The 18,243-nt window shown below is 41.3% G+C and overlaps 1 protein-coding gene and 1 long non-coding RNA gene across 7 annotated transcripts in view; one reads left to right on the top strand and one right to left on the bottom strand.

Moving 5' to 3' along the window:
• The window catches only part of LOC137186567 (latent-transforming growth factor beta-binding protein 4), a 104,162-nt gene that overhangs the window by 21,178 nt on the left and 64,741 nt on the right, over nt 1-18,243 (top strand). For all 6 annotated transcript variants that reach the window (XR_010929043.1, XM_067595603.1, XM_067595600.1 and 3 more), the window contains exons 3-5: nt 693-1,863; nt 7,366-7,631; nt 17,738-17,974. Coding sequence is in view for 5 of the 6 variants with exons in the window: in XM_067595603.1 (XP_067451704.1) it covers nt 693-1,863; nt 7,366-7,631; nt 17,738-17,974 (1,674 nt within the window). In the remaining variant the exon portion in view is untranslated. The remainder of the gene's footprint in view (nt 1-692; nt 1,864-7,365; nt 7,632-17,737; nt 17,975-18,243) is intronic.
• The window catches only part of LOC137186573 (uncharacterized), a 126,440-nt gene that overhangs the window by 58,089 nt on the left and 50,108 nt on the right, over nt 1-18,243 (bottom strand). The window lies entirely within an intron of this gene.

Here is an 18,243-nt window from a genome sequence, read left to right as displayed (position 1 = left end):
TTTTTCCCTCCAATAAGTAATATTCTCATTAGGTATTTATCTGCCTTTGTCTGGATATTCTGTATGACAGTACCCGTATACATTGACAGTACCCATATACATTGACAGTACCCGTATACATTGACAGTACCCATATACATTGTCAGAGCATCAAATGGAAAAAATGATTTGAAATACTGTTTCCATGCATTTATGAATTTCCCGCCAGTAGGATGTGATTTTTGGGCAGTTCCAAAATAAGTGATAATGGTTGCCTACATTTTCTCCACAAAGCCTCCAGCAGTTCATTCCATCACCTTGATATCTCCTCTGGTTGGGATTGATGAAAAATCTCATGAGATTTTTCCACCCAAATTTCCTCCAACAGTGCAAATATGTAGTTCTCCATTGTGGTTTGCATATATTTCCTCAATCATCCTCAGATATTACCATTCCTCCCTCTCTTTCCCATTTATTTTTAACATGTTGAGCCTTTAAAGAGTCCCGGAGACTTTTGTACAATCTGGATATTATTTTATATCCACCCCCTAATTTGTAAATTAACATAAAGATATTCAGTATACCTTCATCTGCTTTTACATCTGTTTTCATATTTACTGTGAATTATATTATAATTTTTAAAAATGATCTTTACACTTTCATGAATGCATTAGTTACATATCTGAATGATTTCCTCTCCTCTCCTCCTGCAGCCAGATGTCTTCCTCCTTGCCGTAACAGAGCGTTGTGCCGGCAGCCCAACCGATGTCTTTGTCGAAGTGGTTTCAACGGTTCCCGCTGTGAGTTTTCCACACTGACCTCCATCCTTCCTACCAGCGTCCCACACAGATCTTCTGTCCACTTCAACCTCTCCCACGCCCCTCCACAACCAACCCTCGCCCCCCTGAGAAACACCAAACCTGCCATTTTACCTCCACCTGCCCCCACCAGAGCTGCTGAAACGCCAAAGACGACCAGCAGAAACCAGAATCCATCCTCCACTCAAGCTGAAACCACCTCTGGTGCAAAGTCAGGAGTTAAAACTGAAGTGGTTCCAGCTAGAAGTGAGGACAAAGGAGGCGTTTCCAAGAGGTTTCTACTGCAGTATGAGAACCAGGCCTCCCCAAAAAGTCCACAGACGGGACGGAGAGCAGAGAGGATGGAGGAGGTGAAGATGAAGTCCACTACTGAATCTAAACCCGGGTTTAACAACCTCCGACCCTGGACGAGAGACACTGCAGACACTGAGGAGGGAGCAGAAGGCCTTAAAGAAACTCTAAACCTAAAGTCTCCAAACCCAGAGGTCGAGAGAGAGGAAAGACTAGCTGCAGCGTTTAATCCAGGGTCTCAGACACAGGACAGACCGACTAAAAACCCAAATGTAGAGCTTCTCTCCAGGTCTAAAAGTGATGGAAAGGTATCTCTAGATTTACATGAGAGTTCAGAGACAGGAGAGAAAACCTTAAACCGACAGACTGATTCAGAGACTGAGGTGATGGAAAGGTTAACAACCTCTTTAATCCCAAATCTGGAGTTTAAGTCTAAACTAGAGAAGGGACAATATTTGGAGTCTAACTCTGGGTCTAAGGTAGAGCACAGATTAAATATAAGGAGTAATTTAAGGTCTGAGTCAGAGGAAAGTGTGGGAATCTCTAAAGTCGAGTTTAACGCTGAGCCTAATGTAGAGCAGCGACGTGATCCAGAGTCTGTAGTCGGGTTTAAAGTAGAGAAAAGACTCATGAGCTCTAAAATCCCAAAGCTAGAGTCCAATCCAGGACCGAGAGAAGGGGAGGAAGTTGCGGATGTTGCTGAGAGGAGCATAGAAGGAAGAAGAACAAAGTCAGAGGAGAAGAAGAAGAAGGAGATGAAAAAGCAGACGCTGAGGTGAGTTAACACCTGAACCTTTTCTCTCCTCCTCTTCTTCATGTAGCCTCAGTATGCTGGGAAGCTTTAATATGAAGCAACAATAAACAGAAACTGGACTGGAGGTTTTGGTTCACAGACACTCTCTATTTTTAAAGAGACTTCAAACAGAGGGTCTGGCTTAGGGGCCTCCCCTGACCCCTCTGGCCCCTGCCCAATTGGCCCATTCAGTAGCTCTCCTCCTTCATCTTCCTTCCTCCTCCTCCTCATCTGCTGTGTTTATTCAAATCTAGTCAAATAAACACATTAAAACTGGTGCAGTTCTCTGTTCAGGCAGCAGGTGGAGCTCTTCACCTTTATAATACACTCTAAACACACTGGAGGTTCTGGTCTGTAAATAGTTACACAAAAACAACAGAAGAAGACAACCAAAAAAATTTATTTACTTCCAACCAAACAGTAGAAAATAATAATAATAATACAACACAACATGAAGATTTCCTACAGACTGAAACAGATTATTGTTCTTTACATGAGTATCAAAGATGATGGGTTTAGTTTTGCTTACATGCAGGGATAGTTTGTCCAAATTAAACCAACAACTTGCTTGAGGAAGAGATATAGTTGGTCTAAACATCGCAAATAAAGTAAAGGGAGCTCAGATTCAGTGTAGTTTAATTGTTTTTTGTGTCCAGCATCTTCCCCACTGAGGTTTTATGGATGCAAACACGACTACTCTGTTGTCCTGTCATGTCCGAATAAAACTGCAAGGAACATTAAAGTCAATCACGTCTTAATCACAAAAATCTATCATTTTAACAACTTGATAAAGCAGTGTTACATATTCAGTGTCTTAAAGGGCAAAAAGTCTTGACTGAGGAGGATTCATCTGTCTCTGAGAGGACATCTGCTCCCTGTAAATACACAGAGAACTGAGTCTCCTTTAGGCTCAACAATCAACATAACCCTGAGTCAGAGGTCAAAGGTCGTGGAGGTCAGAGGGGGTCAGAGCCAGGGTCAGTACAGACTGTGGGAAGTCTGCTGGACTGGCTTCAGACTACAAGGAGCTGATTCTGACTCGTACGTAACACAGTTAATAAGAACCACAAGTTTCAACACTTTACTTGTTAGTTTTGAGCGTGACGATGCTTTCAGGGGTTCTCAGGTGTTCTCAGCGCCATTATAGTCCAAGTACGGGTCCCAGATTTTACAAAATAAAACAGGTTTCACATTAAGAGCATGAAGAGAAAAAGTTTGTTGACCTTTGTTGTTGAAGTTCAGACGCCAGGACGGTGAGATCGTTTCATGTGATCGCAGAATGACAAAACCCATTGTCGGTTACCATGGCAACAGCACAGTGCACAGCACACAGTGTTAAAATAACGGTGAATGCGTGTTAGATTGAGACAGAGCAGCTTCAACAAGTTCAACCTGACAAGAAACCAAATGACAAAGTTTTTTTTTTGTTTTGTTTGTGCTGAACACTGGTGGAGGATCAATAACCTGAGTATCAATACACAGATCCACTCAACGCCCTCCATATCTCACTCTGAGAGAGAAGGACGATGCAACAGGCTGTTCAGTGTCACATGTTACATGATGTTACATCAGTGTTACAACAGTTTACAGTTTGTTTTGTATCCAGATCTGTTTTTCTTTCAGAATAACCTTCTTCAGAAGTTTTTTTTTTATGGTGAAAAATCAGCCAAACGTACATATTTCACAGTCAGTCGCACATGAAAGGGAGACGCCCAGGTGAGAGACTAGTGTTCTCAGGGGTGAAACCAGCCCAAAACCACTTTAACATCCAGCGTCTCATGACGTAACCGTTAACAACCGTTTAGCAAAGTCACTACTTTGAGTTGAACCTGAGGGCAGAGCTGCTGTTGATGAGTTCAGTCTCATTTCTGAATTAAGCCTTATTCCCAATCTAGCATTTTCTGACATGACATGTGGGGAAATGCTGGTATTATTCTGGTTTTAGGAGCATTCTGTGCATCTCAATCAGGGGGTTTTCTCTCGCCTGTTTACCCCTGAGCAGACAAAATGACACATCGCCTACTGGAGCAGGAAGGCCGACAGACAGAGAGGAGAGGAATGAGAGTTTAGAGCTGTTCAGGGAGGGCTGGAAAAGCAGAGCGCGCCGCCTTCTCTACGACGGGGGACTTTGGGGGTTTTGATTATTAACTGACGGTTATGACTCGTGTGTGTGTGTGTGATGCACCAGAAACACTCAGCGGTGTAGTAAACATCATGAGACAACCCAGGTACTGGATATGTGCCTGTAACTATAAATTTATAATATCACTTATGAATATCAGGCAGCAGCTCATTCATGTTTTTCACCTAGCTGGTTTTACATCACCGCCTGCGGATATCTTGTGATTCTTGTTCCCACTGGAGCAGAAACCCCGAAAACACTCTGCATGTAAACAGGAATATTCATTTTCATTAGTCATGTAAACGGCTTAGTAGGAATATTGTCATTCTGCAGTGATATAAAACAAATGTAATATTTAGGGACCGAGCCCAAAAGGCAGAGGACTATTGTAAAACAATAGGGTCCTCGCCCTTAGGACCCTTAGGACTCGCCCTATTGTTTTTCATGTGTTTGTTTGTTTCTTTCTTTCTTTATTATTACGCCACTGAAACCCTAAATTTGACCCCCTAAACATGCTCAAAAACTCACCAAATTTGGCAGGCACATCAAGTCTAGTGAAAAATTTGATTAAAATGTAAAAATTAACCACTAAAGTGCCAAAATGTGCTCTCTAGCGCCACCTATGTAACAAAATGGCCGCCACGGTCCATAGGAATGTCGTAGAGACATCAAACCAAAACTCAATTATTCGTCTCATCAAGACCTACAAATCATACACTGACACCCCTTACCTAAATCTAACAGGAAGTCCGCAATCAGCCTTTCAAAATAAGACTTTGCCCCAATTTTGTACCCCGAACAAACATTATCTCCTCTGAGGGCGTTAATGGTATAGGCTTCAAACTTTGATACATGACTTATGACACTGTGCTGAAAAAAAGTTGTTAAAAACTTTGTAATAACTCGAACGGTTTGGATTTTATAAGCCCTGAAAGTTGCAGTGCCATATCACCCTTACAATGTAAACCAATGGGGAGGCAATCTATGGGCTTGAACTTTGTGTCAAACAGAGGCTTCTGACATCTAAACTATAAGTCTGACCACTTTCAAATCTGTATCAATGGATTTGCCATGAAATTTCCTACTAAAATGTGATTTTTAATGTAAGACTTGGCCAAAGTCATGGGATTTATGAGGATATTTCACAAGAAGCGTACTCTAAAATCCTCCTCTCCAACTGCTCCTGGTGATGTCACTCCCTCAGTGCTGTGAAACATTCCGCAATACACACTCATTATAAAATCACAGGAGGAGCAAGAAAAGACTTTAAAACTCACACTCTAATATCTCAAAAACAATAAAAGATAGAAAACACATGAAAATTCAAGATTTGTAGGTCAAAGTCTCGTGACTCATTTAAAGTTCAAATGAAGTTTGTATCTAAAATTATGTGGAAGCAGTAAATGTTCAAAAAGGTGTGGGTTCACTCACACTCTCCATTCAAATCAAACTTTGACCAGGTCATGTGGGTTAAAAGTCTTTGCTTTTCTAAAAATAGACTTGACGAAAATTAGGAAAATAATTAGTTTGACACACAAACTCATCAAGAGTTTTCAATTTACTAATTGAAATTCAAGTGAATGGGCCCAAAACTTGCCTGATTTTGATGACACAGGTGTGAGCAAGACAGATGTGTTTCACCCTGCAGAAAATTCTCATCCCGTCAATCAATCTTTCAAAATAAAAGCACACCACACTTGTAATAAATATCCCTCATTTTTAAAAATCAAAATGATCTGATCCCGACGGGCCAGAGTGCGAGGTCCCGACCAACGCTGCTTGCAGCTTTAATTTGATTTGATGCTCAGAGATGTGTCTGCTGTTCCCACATCAACGCCTCATTTCACAACTCATAAATGTCTTTTTAAAATGACTCTTAACAAACCAACAGCAGCTGTAACATTTAGTTTAGACACTTAACAGGAATGAAAAATAAACTTTAGTGAAGCTGCATCAGACTGCGGGGCGTCTGTGTGTGTGTGTGTATTAGTTATCAGCTCTGGACTGTTTATCTGTGCTGTTTGTTCACTGAGCTGCAGCAGGTCTGGGCTGCTTTTCATCAGACTATTTTGGGGATATTTTAAATCATTCTTTCAGGCAGAGCCGGTCTTGAGAAACACTCAGTTCACTCTCAGAGAGGGAAAAATAACCCTCCCACATCTGAACATTCCCACCAACGACTTTCATAACAGTCCATCAGCGTGTGAAAAAAAAACTAATTTGTTGTGTGTGTGAACTTTAATATTTTAGCTCAGATTTCTGTCTCGTCTCACTTTGTTACTGTTAGTATTTGTCCTCATGTATACACATAAAGTCATGGATGTGATAATAGAGTTGATACAGTGCTGCTACTCAGCTTTTGCTGCCAGTTTGTCCCAGTGGCCACTAATGGTGCTGCAAAAAAAGAGACGTCTATAAAACTGTTTACAAGACACCTCCGACTGTAAACAAGGTCAATTATTACTCTAAACCATTAAGGTTTTATATTTGTAAAACCTTCCTAGAGCTCGTCCCAACATAAAGTCCAATGGCTGAGTCCAATATTTGTATTTGTATCTGTATTTGTTGAGGCAGCAAAATTATTTGTATTTGAATAAAAGTGGAAAGAGGCTTAAAAATCCTGTTTTTATTACGCTTTTAATTTTAGAAAATAAAAGTGTTACAATAAGTGTTCATGAATAAACTACCTTATGAAGGAGGTCCCTCTAACTAACAAATATTTTTTTAAAATATTTGTATGAAACAAATATTTGTAAAAAAACACCCATTATTTGCCAGACAGACGCAGCTCCTCATTTACATATAAGCAGATACCATTTGATTTTTTTTTAAATGACAGAAATGTTGCTTGAAAATGTTATCACCTGTAGCTCGCTAATGAGTTGGTTAAAATTCTGTCTGTAGCCGACTTGTTTTAAAAGAAGAATCTTTTTAAGCATAAACGATGTCCTGCTAAAAGACTGAAACCTTAAAGTCATAGTTCTCATCAGTAGTTGATCCGTGTAGAAGAAGAAGACATGACACCAGATATTATAGATAGATCCTGGACGAGCCCCCATATGTCACAGCCTGGCTCATAGGCTGCAACAAAATATGGGAAACCAGACGAGTTTTTGCAACGTAGGATAGTTGATCCGTGTAGAAGAAGAAGACACCAGATATTACACTGTACTTACTTTTCATGTATACACATATTTCAGGTAATGTTTAGTTTTGCAAATTAGTTTGAAATCACGGAAAACTCATGGAAACCCATCTGCCAGATGTCTGGAGCAGCTATATGAAGTATTCGTGTGTATATGATCGCTTGTAAGTTGCTTTAGATAAAATGTAAACGATGTGTGTTTTTTTGTGTTTGCCAGTCTGAGGGAGGCCCAGGCGGTGCTGCTGAGGAAGACTCTGTCTCGGGGAGGAAGAGGAGACAAGATGGCCGCCCTGCTGATGAAGCACATCGAGAAGGAGAGGAAAAAACTGGTGACCTCCTCTTCCTCTTCTTCGAACTCCTCCTCCTCCTCGTCCTCGTCTTCACCAGCGTCATCATCCTCCTCCTCCTCCTCTGTGAAAACCAGAGTGAAGACTTTCTACACTCAGAAGGGCCAGTACACCGTCCACGTCACTGCACCCGCAGGTGAGCACGTCACACGCGTCACAGATTACATCACAGATTACATCACAGATTACATCACAGATTACATCACAGTTTCTCTTGTTCCGTTGCTGCCGGCAAAATTTAAAACTCATCCGCTGACAGAAGCATGAACGTGTTGTTTTGTTGATGAATTTTTGAAGAACAAACCTCTGTGACAAATAAATAAAATTTCCTGTGGCTGCTTCACAATAAAAGCCCCATGTGTGGCCTGTTTAATGCTTTTAATGTGAAGCAGCAGCAGTAGGAAATGTTTAGTTAGCATTAGCAGTAGCTTAAAGAGGATCTGTTCTGCTCATTTTCAGGTCTATATTTATATTCTGGGGCTCTACTGGAATATCTTTGCATGATTTCCAGTTAAAAACTCCTTATTTATCTTCTACTGGTCCTTTATGCAGCCCCTCAGTTCAGCCTCTGTCTGAAACAGGCCGTTTTAGCTCCTGTCTCTTTAAGGCCCCGCCTCCTGATGAGCCCACTCTGTTCTGATTGGTCAGCTTCAGGAAGCTTCCACCGGCTCCGGAGGCTACGTAAACAAACTACAGTAGCAGGATTTCACTTCTTTTTCTCCTTCTTTACTCTAAATGTCAACTTCTCAAATACATCCGTACATGTTGGACAACGTGAACAACACATGGAAACACCTTAGCAACCACCTTAGCAACCAAGGCTAATGGAACGGACTTGCAGGCAGCATTTCTACATACACTCACCTCAAGTTTTGGAACTTTGACCATGTTTAACATCCGACAAAACATTTTTGTGTTATTTTTCAATGTGCAGGATAAACCAACAGACCTCTATAGAGCTGCCACAATGTCTGAAATAGACCAGTGAAATATTTCCATATTTGGAGGTGGCAGGTTGGGTGGATGCTAGATAAATAGATGGCAAAAAGTGTTCGCCTCCAGCCTCCAACTGAGTGTCTTTAACGGCAAGTCAGGAGTGTTTGTTTTTTTTTTAACCCCAACCATTTTGTACCTAAACCTAACCAGACTTTAACCACAGTGTTGTCACACCATAATACATCATTATATTAACAGTAACAGTGACTGCCGTGATGCTGCACATTGAAACATGACGTAAAAGGCCTACCCAGTACCCCAGAATATGTCCCCTTTAAGGTTTTCATGCATGTTTTTATTATTATCTGACTATTACGCAACGTTCCTGTGTGACCAGACCTCTCTCTGTGTCTATATTTACTGTGATTATCTGCTGGTGGGGTTAAAGATACGAGAGCAGACATTATAATCAAACTGTTTCATGTTTGGACATGTTAACACCAGCTCGCCGTGTATTTAACACACATACCGTAACACACGGCTCATTATTTTGTATAATAACCAGTGTGAAGCTGATACGGTGGCGCTGATAGACGGACTGTACACACATATATATATATATACACACACAGGTCGTGTCTTTCAACCATACATTGTTGGAATGTGTTTTTTCATCTCTGTCCAAAAACAAGCTGACGGTGATATAATGGAGCTGGAATTCCTGGTTTTTACTGCGTGTGTGTGAACTTCAGATAAGGTGAATATAGTCTCATAGTCCAGCCCTGATCACTGTGATTAGACCATTAAACACTTCCTGTTATTGTCCCGCTATGGAGAGAAACTGACTTCTTAGAGTGGTCCACTTCAGTGCGAGAGCGACGCTGATGGAACAGCGGATGAAGTTTAAGAAGGAAAGAGCGATAGATCAGCTATAAATCGTGGGTGAGGTGACGATATGGAGCGTGGAGTTGGCGTCCACCTTTTGTATTTGTTGATGTTACTGTTGCTCTCTGCTCTTGCACATGTGCAGTTCACAGTCATTTAGAAACAATGGATCCTTGATATCAGATAGAAGTAGATGATAACCGCGGGTTCATTTCTGTCTGCCAACTGTTGTTTTTGCAAACTGAATGACATCTGTCACTGTCACAACATCAGCTCCATTCCTCGTTTTAAAACAAGAAGGCTTTAAACATGTCGTCATCCTCGTTATAGTTGACTGAATGTAACAGCAGTGTAGTTTTACAGTGTAGAGCTAGTTAGTCTTTAAATGTAAGATCAGACTGGTATTTCGCTCTAACTGACATACTTACAACCGTTCAGTTTTTATTCGTATTTTGACTCTCTGTGTTTCACTTTCAGTGTTACAAGAGAAGAAGCTTTAGGATGACCGATGCCAACGTGTTTGTTGAATGTAACAGCATCTCAGGTTTCTGATTTGATTTATTGAACAGGACAGTGTGCAGTATTCAGCATAAATGATGCACTGCGCCGGAGTTAGCTTGAAGCTAATTTGCATCCGTAGTCCCATTATAATCAAAACATACAACAGCACAACAACAAACAGTACAAAGCAAAAAACAAACAAACAAAAAAAAACACAAAAAACACCCTATACAAAATACAAAGCTACACACAACAGCACATCACATACACCCACAATGTCAATTAAAAATTAATAATGTAAACGAGGCTCAGTGGTCACACGGCTGATTCGTCTTTAGTTGATTTTTTTAATTTGGTCTTGAAGGTACGAGTTTGAGTATATAAAGAGAATATAAAACACGTTGATCTAAACTCTGATAGTGTGAGTATCATCCAGGACCGACACGCACACAGCGGGAAGATGCTACACAGCTGTTGTGAACTATCAGGGTTCACAAAGTTAGTTAATAATTCATCTTTTCATGTTGTGTCCATATTGGAACTTTTTCTTTTTTATCAACCTGTCGTCATACATTTTCCAAAATATCTTTTAGGGATATCCTGATCAATCTTGACCTGATCTGCTACTTATATTAATGTCGAAATGACACAACTCAAGAAATGTTTGTGTCAAAGATGCTCAGTATACATAGAAATGAAAAGAAATATCTAATAAATATCAATAAATATGATCTGCAGTGTCAACTGATGTTTGTCACATTAAAATAACAGCTGTAGCAAAACTATTAGACTGATCAGCTTAAATGATCGATCTGATATGAATGAAAGCTTAACTGGAGAAAGTGACTCCTGAACCTGATGTGATCCTCTAGCGAGAAGACGTCTCACTCTGTTGGAGTTGTTGGAACTATCAGTTGTACATTGGTGTTGCAGAGTGGAGCTTCTTCTCTCGCAAACGATCTTTGGTTCAGTACAGACACACAAACCGACAGCAGACGAGTGTAATTTTGTCATCAAGTTCTCACAGAATGAAGGTTAATTAGTGCAGCACGTTACGCTAACGCTGCGTCCACACAGTCGTCCATCTCACACTTGATGCATTTCTATTTTTGTGACCCAAAACCTATTTTTGGGCTTCAAATCTTCCATTTTACATGTGCAGTTACCGTGATTGGGTATTGGACACTGAGCAGTTCCAAACACGGGTGACCTACGCTCAACACTGCACCTGAACGCCTCCAGTGATGCCCTCGTTGCCGCTGCTCTCGCTGTGCTCTCAGTGTAGACGTGGTGACAGCGCCGCTAAACATAAGAAGCTGCTAGCTGAAGCTTTTCATTACAGATTTGTTAGTGAACAAATCAGTGTCATACAGGTGCACCTTTAATTTCCACTCTGATCTGCGGTGAAACGCTGCTCTGTGGAGGTCAGCTGCAGCTGCAACACTAACAGGCTGAGGAAGACAAAACACAGGAGAGGAAAGAAAGGATCTACGTTTTATTGACTTTAATTTAGTCGACACAGATCCATTAAAATCTGCCCAGATGTAGCTGATACTGATCCTTGTGATCCATTTGGGATCCATTTGGGACATGACGTCTTTCCTTTTGTTGAACAGTGATGCTGTAATGTTGATTCTTCGTGTTCGGGTCTCCAGAGTGGAGCATTTAGAAAAAAGAAGTGTTAGTTGCTGGTGGAGTATGTAATGGTTATGTTGTAATAATGTGCGCAGTGTTTCCATTTTGTTCCACTATTCATGTTTATAGTTTTTTATGCTTCACTGGTTCAGGCTCCACACTGGGTCATTCTGTAAGTGTATGTGTGTGTGTGTGTGTGTTGTTGGCTGCTGTGTGTCATTGTGGCGGTGTGCACTCAGTCAGGACATGAGCTCATAGACAAACAGCAGCATGAATAACCAGCCTCTATTCTACCAAAAACTCACGTCCCCTCTGCGCTCCTGGGGCCCCCCCTGACGAGGATCCGCAGTCCCACAGGAAAACAAGAACCAGGCTCCTCCAGATGTTGGAACCTGGCCGCAGGGATTTGCTCCCATTCAGCCATTAAGGAGGTCCAACACTGATGTCGGTGATAAGGTGTGGGTGGTGTTGGATGCGGTTGAGGTCAGGGCTCTGGGCAGGCCAGTCACGGTCTTCAACGCCAAACTGGATGACCAATTTCTTTAAGAAAGCCTTTGTCATGTTGAAACAGGAAAGAGAAAAACACAAACTTGTTGATACAAGAACTGAAATGTCATTATAGGCTGCAGCTTTAGGATTTACCTTCATTGGAAGAAAAAGAGAGAGAGACACACAGTCCACAAACTTTTGGCCACAAAGTGAACATGCAGGAGAAACTGAAAAAGAGAGCGAGGATTTAGGGAAGATTTGTCGACATTCCTCAACAGCTGCAGTGTGTGTGTGTGTGTGTCAGTGGGAAATTCCTCTGCTGATTTAATGTCTGGACAGTTATGTATGAAGAGACTTAAGATTTGGTGTCCGGTGTTTTAAAAAGACACTACTTGACACCGGTAAAAGTAGTTTTTGCTCGCAGTGGGACGTCAGGATGCTGATGTTGGTCTGTGGACAGTTGAGAGGCGACTTACTGACGTGGTTACAGATGAGATGAGTAAAGAGCCAAGTATATTTGAAAAGAGCACTTGACTACATTAACAAAAGTTCTAATAGCTGCTCTGAACGGCCACACAGGAATGAGGGCTGAAAAATCTGGCAGTCATAAAGAATGGGGGGGGGGTTTAAATATGGAGATAACTGAGCACATTTTCAGGCAGTCTCTCCTGGAAGGCATTCATAGGATTGCACTCGGTAATTCACATTAAAGGTGACAGAAATAATTCTTTAAAGAATGAAAATAGAGAGCTAAAGAGAAGGGAGAAGTTCAAACCCTTGGCTCCTTGCTCGGCTCTACACAGCGGACCGGACTCTAAGACTCTGTTTGGCCAGCTGACAAACACTTCTGATGGAGTACACCTGTAAAGATTACCCATACGTCATGGAGAGATGGATGTGTTGCACCTTTTTCAACATCTGGCTAAAATGTGTCTCAAACCTCCTTCCAGCAGTTGGATTAAATCTCAAATGCTTCTTGGATGCATTTACATTTAGCTTTTTAGCCACGCTAGCTGCATGACTCATTGGATGGCAGCGTCGGTCTGTTGTAGAGGACCATGTGGGTTCGGGATCCTGCGGGTCCCGTGGGACCCAACGCAAATCTTGTGGGAGCAACTCACTCATGAGTGCGCACCACCACCTGCTGCTGCTGCAACCTGCTGACTTCACCTGAACGAGCAAGGAACAGAAACACCAAACAATGCATGCATATTGCATTATGGGATACCGCAGGTTATTACTACTTTTGCGCTCTTTTGCATGACATCATCATTAGGAGCGCTACTCCCATCGATGTATTATAAGAGCTGGATACCGGACTAAAAATGGCGCCCATTCAGTCCTATAGGAACTGCTCGCCTGGCGCATACGCCAAAAAAAGTTCCTGTGCGGCCCACTGAATATGCGCAGTAGTGTTTCCCCCGCTGGCCCCGCCACCGAGTTCCCGCTCGGCCCATAGACTTTACATTGTGATGACGTCACAGATTTTTAAATTGCTTTTCTCGTTTTACAAACATAAAACCTCCATGGATCAAAAGTTCATAATAGAAAGAGTCATAATTGACGTTGTTTGCAGTATAGAGAGATTACTTCCCTGTTAATGATCTTTTCGTTAGACCATCAATTGTGAAGCCTCAATTGTAAAGCCTGTTTCAATATGAGCTCTATAGATTAATCATTGATCATCCTTCTAACATTTAATAATGATGATTGATAGTGTTTCCCCAAGAATTTTTTCAGTGGTGGTGGTAGTCCCCCTGAAATTACTAGTTTTGACCAAGTGCCAACCTCCGGGGCTGAAAAATGAAGCCAATGCAGAAGTGCCAAAAATCTGCATTCTCTCTATTGGCCAGCAGGGGGCGACTCCACTGGCTGCAAAAAGAAGTCCGATTGTATGGAAGTCTATGAGGAAATGACCCTACTTCTCTCTTGATTTATTACCTCAATAAACTGTTTCCTAATGAGTTTATGATCTCAATCACTGGTTTCAAGTCTTCTTCAATACTACATGATGTTCATTTTGTAAATTATGGCCCCATTTAGAGTAAAATACACGATAAAGCAGCATATGCTTTAAGGCGTGGCTGCGTTGTGATTGACAAGTCGCTACCATGGTGACAGCATTGCTTACGTAACGTAACCATGGCGTATAGGCGTAGCTGCTGCTATTTCACAGTGTGTTTTCAGTTCACTAAAGTTTATTGTAACATTTTGGTCGCCCAAAAAAACTCTTGTTCAGCGTTTGGTTGTAATAAAAGACCCATCAATGAGTCGGATGATCAATTTTTCTGGTGTGTACATTTTGTTTTAACTGTTTTAGGCCTGTTTTTCGCTAGTGAAAATTAGCATTAGCATTAGCATTATCACTGTTAACCACAGATTGTAAATGCACCATGCTAACAGAGCTAGCAGCTAGCGCTATGGTCAGCTCAACCCTCTCGTCCAAATATGTTCACTTCTGGCTCCAAAAATCAAACATGGCGACAGCCAAATCCAAGATGGTGACGGTCAAATCGCTACACTCGAAGCTTCAAAACGGCAGTTCGCAAACCAACAGCTGATGTCATGGTGACTACGTCCATATTTTACACTCTATGGTTTTGACGCACATAGTAAGGCAGTTGTCTGTATTTTGTGAAACAAGTGCACAAAAATTAAGTTAATAAATATTAAATAAATATTAACAATATTTACTTATCTAATTTTTAAATATTTACAATATTTATTTATACCATATAAATAACCTTAGGCCTTGATAGATGACAGATGGACCAATCAGTCTCTATGATAAAAACAAATCTCGACTCTCACACCGTCTATATGGGCCTGAATATAGATCAGTGTTTGTAATATAACAAAATAACTAAACTGACTTATGGGGAATTAATTTGCTCAAACTTAAAGCCAAGTCAAGACAGTTTGACTTAGAGATGGATCAGTCAGATGAACGATGAATCAGCGTTTTGTGTTTCTTAGTAACTGAAACTATCCATCAGTTTTAGTGATTTAGTGTGTACATCAGTTACTGAGGTCAACAACCTTCTAACAGCTTAATTAAACAGATTAATAGAGTTGTTGTGTAGTATTAGTGCCTGTATAAGATCTGTGAGTCATTTGATAGCAGGTTTTAATCTTGTGCTTTGTTTTGTTCGTTAGGATGTCCTTTAGTTTACATTTGGATAACAGATTGTGCCTTTAAAAATATTTTCAGTCCAGTAATTCATCTACATGCAGCTGTAAGACAGACAGACCTTAACAGTTTGTTCTGCTTCCTGCTTTGAATGTGTTCATGTCTTTCCATCATCTGATGTCTGGGCTGCTTCTATGTGTTTCTCTTTCCTCCTTAAACTTTTTCTTTAAATGTTGAACCAGTTCTTTTACTTTCTCATTGTTTTTCTTTCAACACCATGAACGTTACATCCTGTGATTCTTCCTCACGTCTGTCTCCTCTCTCCTGAATCCTTCACTCAGTCTGGAAATGTAAAAACCTTCCTTTTTAAAAGTCTGACAGAGCTTGAAGCACAACTTTAACTTGTACGGTGTTGCAGTGTGACATTGTTATTTGATGCCGCACATGTTAATGACATATATGATCCTCTGAGCTCTGATTCATTCGTCTCATGTCTCATGAAAGCGGCTCCGGCCTGCCCGCTAGCTTCAGCACCGAGGGTTTTGTTTGTTTTAAACATCGGTGTAGCGGGAACTGATGGTGGTTTGTTGGTCCATGTTAACAGTAACGGAAAAACAAAACAAGCGCTCCTAGAAGCTACAACACACTGCAGTAGGACGGCAACACTATTTCTGAATTTGAGAAGTGGCTGAACAGCGTTTATGTGTGTTTAGCGCTCCCGCTATCATGCTAGTTTACGTTACATTTGTTTTTATTTGTTTCTTTCGAGAGGGGCGGGGAGTAGGGGTGTGCTCAAATATAAATACGTTATTTGGCAAAGCACAAACAGTGGGGTCAAATAACAGCTTGTGTGTCGGTTACATCTCTATCTCAGTGTCTCTCCTCTGCTCCGCTGTTACGTCTATCAGCAGGTCTCAACGAGGGGAGTCACATCCACCTGCTACATGACGCACATTTCCTAATTTGGACATCACTCCAGGAGTTAGGTTGTAAAAAATAGGCAATAAATGAAAAATGCAAAGCAAGAATCACCTTTGAAGTTCCTCCCTACACGTCTCTGTGTTATGGGTGTATAAACAGGTAGAGGTCTGTCTGCAGGGAGGTGATGAGTAAAGTTTTAACTCAGTAGTCATCGCAGTCGTCTATGATCTGGACCTCCTTCATAAGGTAGTTTATTCATGAACACTTCTTGTAACTCTTTAATTTTCTAAAATTAAAAGAGTAATAAAAACAAAAACAGGATTTTTAAGCCTCTTTCCACTTTTATTCGATTACAAATACAAATAATTTTGCTGCATTAACAAATACAGGTACAAATACAAATACTGGTCTCTCTGCACATCCCTAGCGGGGGGTCGGACAATGATAGAGGAAACACTTCACATAATGCAAAGACATGGTTTCTTTATGACCTTTAACTTGTCCAGTGAGGCAAGTAAATTTATCTCCCACTTGCCCCATTTAAAAAATCCACTTGTCCCGGACAAATGGACAAGTCTTAATGTCATGACCTGGATCAAGATTCTTAAATGTGAAGATTTGTTGTTTTTTATTTTATACATGTTTAATATTTTATACATTTTAGTTACTCAGACAAAACAAGAAACTGAAGGAATCACATGTCATAGATCAAACGATTAATCGACTCGAGAAAATAATCGTCATATTAATTGATAATAAAATAATTAGTTGCAACCCTACATGTTAGCATGCTGATGTTAGCATCTAGCTCAGGCAGCGCTGTGCCAAAGTACAGCCTCACAGAGCTGCTAGCGTGGCTGCAGACTCTTACTCTTGTTTCGAGGTCTGATAGCTATCTGATCCACTCAGGACGTATGCAGGGACTCGGTGTAAAATGAGTCACACAGTGTGTTTCCCAAAATGTTGGAAGTATTGCTTTAAAGTGAGGAATGACTCGCACATTAGTTCAGTAGTTTCTTCTAACTCTGCAGCGAAGGAGCTACTTTTAGCTTTAGGATGTTTTTTGTGAATGCAGCCCCTGAAACTCAAACCAGGGTTGCATCATCACTCTGACATCCTCTAATGTCCTGCAGAGAGATAGTTCTGTTATTTATCGCTCTGTTCATACCAAGAAGGGGACAGAAACACCAATAAAACAAGAAAAGAAGAAAGTAAGAACGGAGTGAAACAGAGAGAGAGAGAGAGAGAGAGAGAGAGAGAGAGAGAGAGATATTCTCTCAGTGTGGACTGATGGAGCAGATCCCTGCTAAACATTTTGTTTGGAGCTGAGCCCAGTCCAGCACACTGCTTTCAATTATCTCTCTACCTCTCTCTCTCTCTCTCTCTCTCTGTTTTATACCACGACAGCACTCTCTCTCTCTCACTTTCTGCTCTCAAAACGCCGTAGCTCGCTCGCTCGCTCACTCACACACAGGAGTGTTTAGAGAAAAACAGAGAGCAGAGGGGGGGAAGCGTCTGGTCGTTTTCTTCTTCCTTCCTTCCCTCCTTTTTTCCTGCGACGCTCGTTTTCACTCCGCCACAGAGCAAGAAAGAGAGAGGTAGAGTCAGAGGGGAGAGGTTTGGGGAGTTTTGACGATGCAACGCACTCAGAAACACTGACTGACTGCCTGAAACGCTCGACATGCTGCAGCCAAGACTCTTGTGTTTTCTGTCGTCTGTCATCTTCTTCATCTCTCGCCTGCCAGCTGATGGACAGACAGTCACAGGAGGAGGAGGAGGAGGAGGAGGAGGAGGAGGTGTGGACAGGTTTAAGGTGATGTTTACGCCGACCATATGCAAGGTGCGCTGCAGCCTGGACCGATGCGTCAACTACTGCGAGAGAGGCAATGTGACCACGCTGTACAGCAGCAGCAGTGAGGCGGCAGCGGCGGCAGCGGCAGGAGGAAGGAGAGACGTCTCTCACGGACCGGGCTTCAGAGTCTGTAAGTTCAACTTTTAACCCTCAACCACAGGTGGAAAGAAAGTGTAAAGTACTTGAGTATTTCCATTTTATGTAATTTAATACTTCTGCTCCACTACATTTATCTGACAGCTGTAGTTACTACATTCAAAAAATGTGATCAGTTAATAAAATATGATTAATTTTATAGATTAAACTGCCCAACAGTATATAAAGTAGTTAAAAGTAGCTTCAACTTGCAACAACACATAACACACAATTAAACTGCTAGAGGATAAAATCTTTCATCAT

The sequence above is a fragment of the Thunnus thynnus genome, chromosome 7 (genome assembly GCF_963924715.1).
Source record: "Thunnus thynnus chromosome 7, fThuThy2.1, whole genome shotgun sequence".
Classification (NCBI taxonomy): Eukaryota; Metazoa; Chordata; class Actinopteri; order Scombriformes; family Scombridae; genus Thunnus; species Thunnus thynnus.
This window is presented reverse-complemented; position numbering and strand designations above follow the sequence as displayed.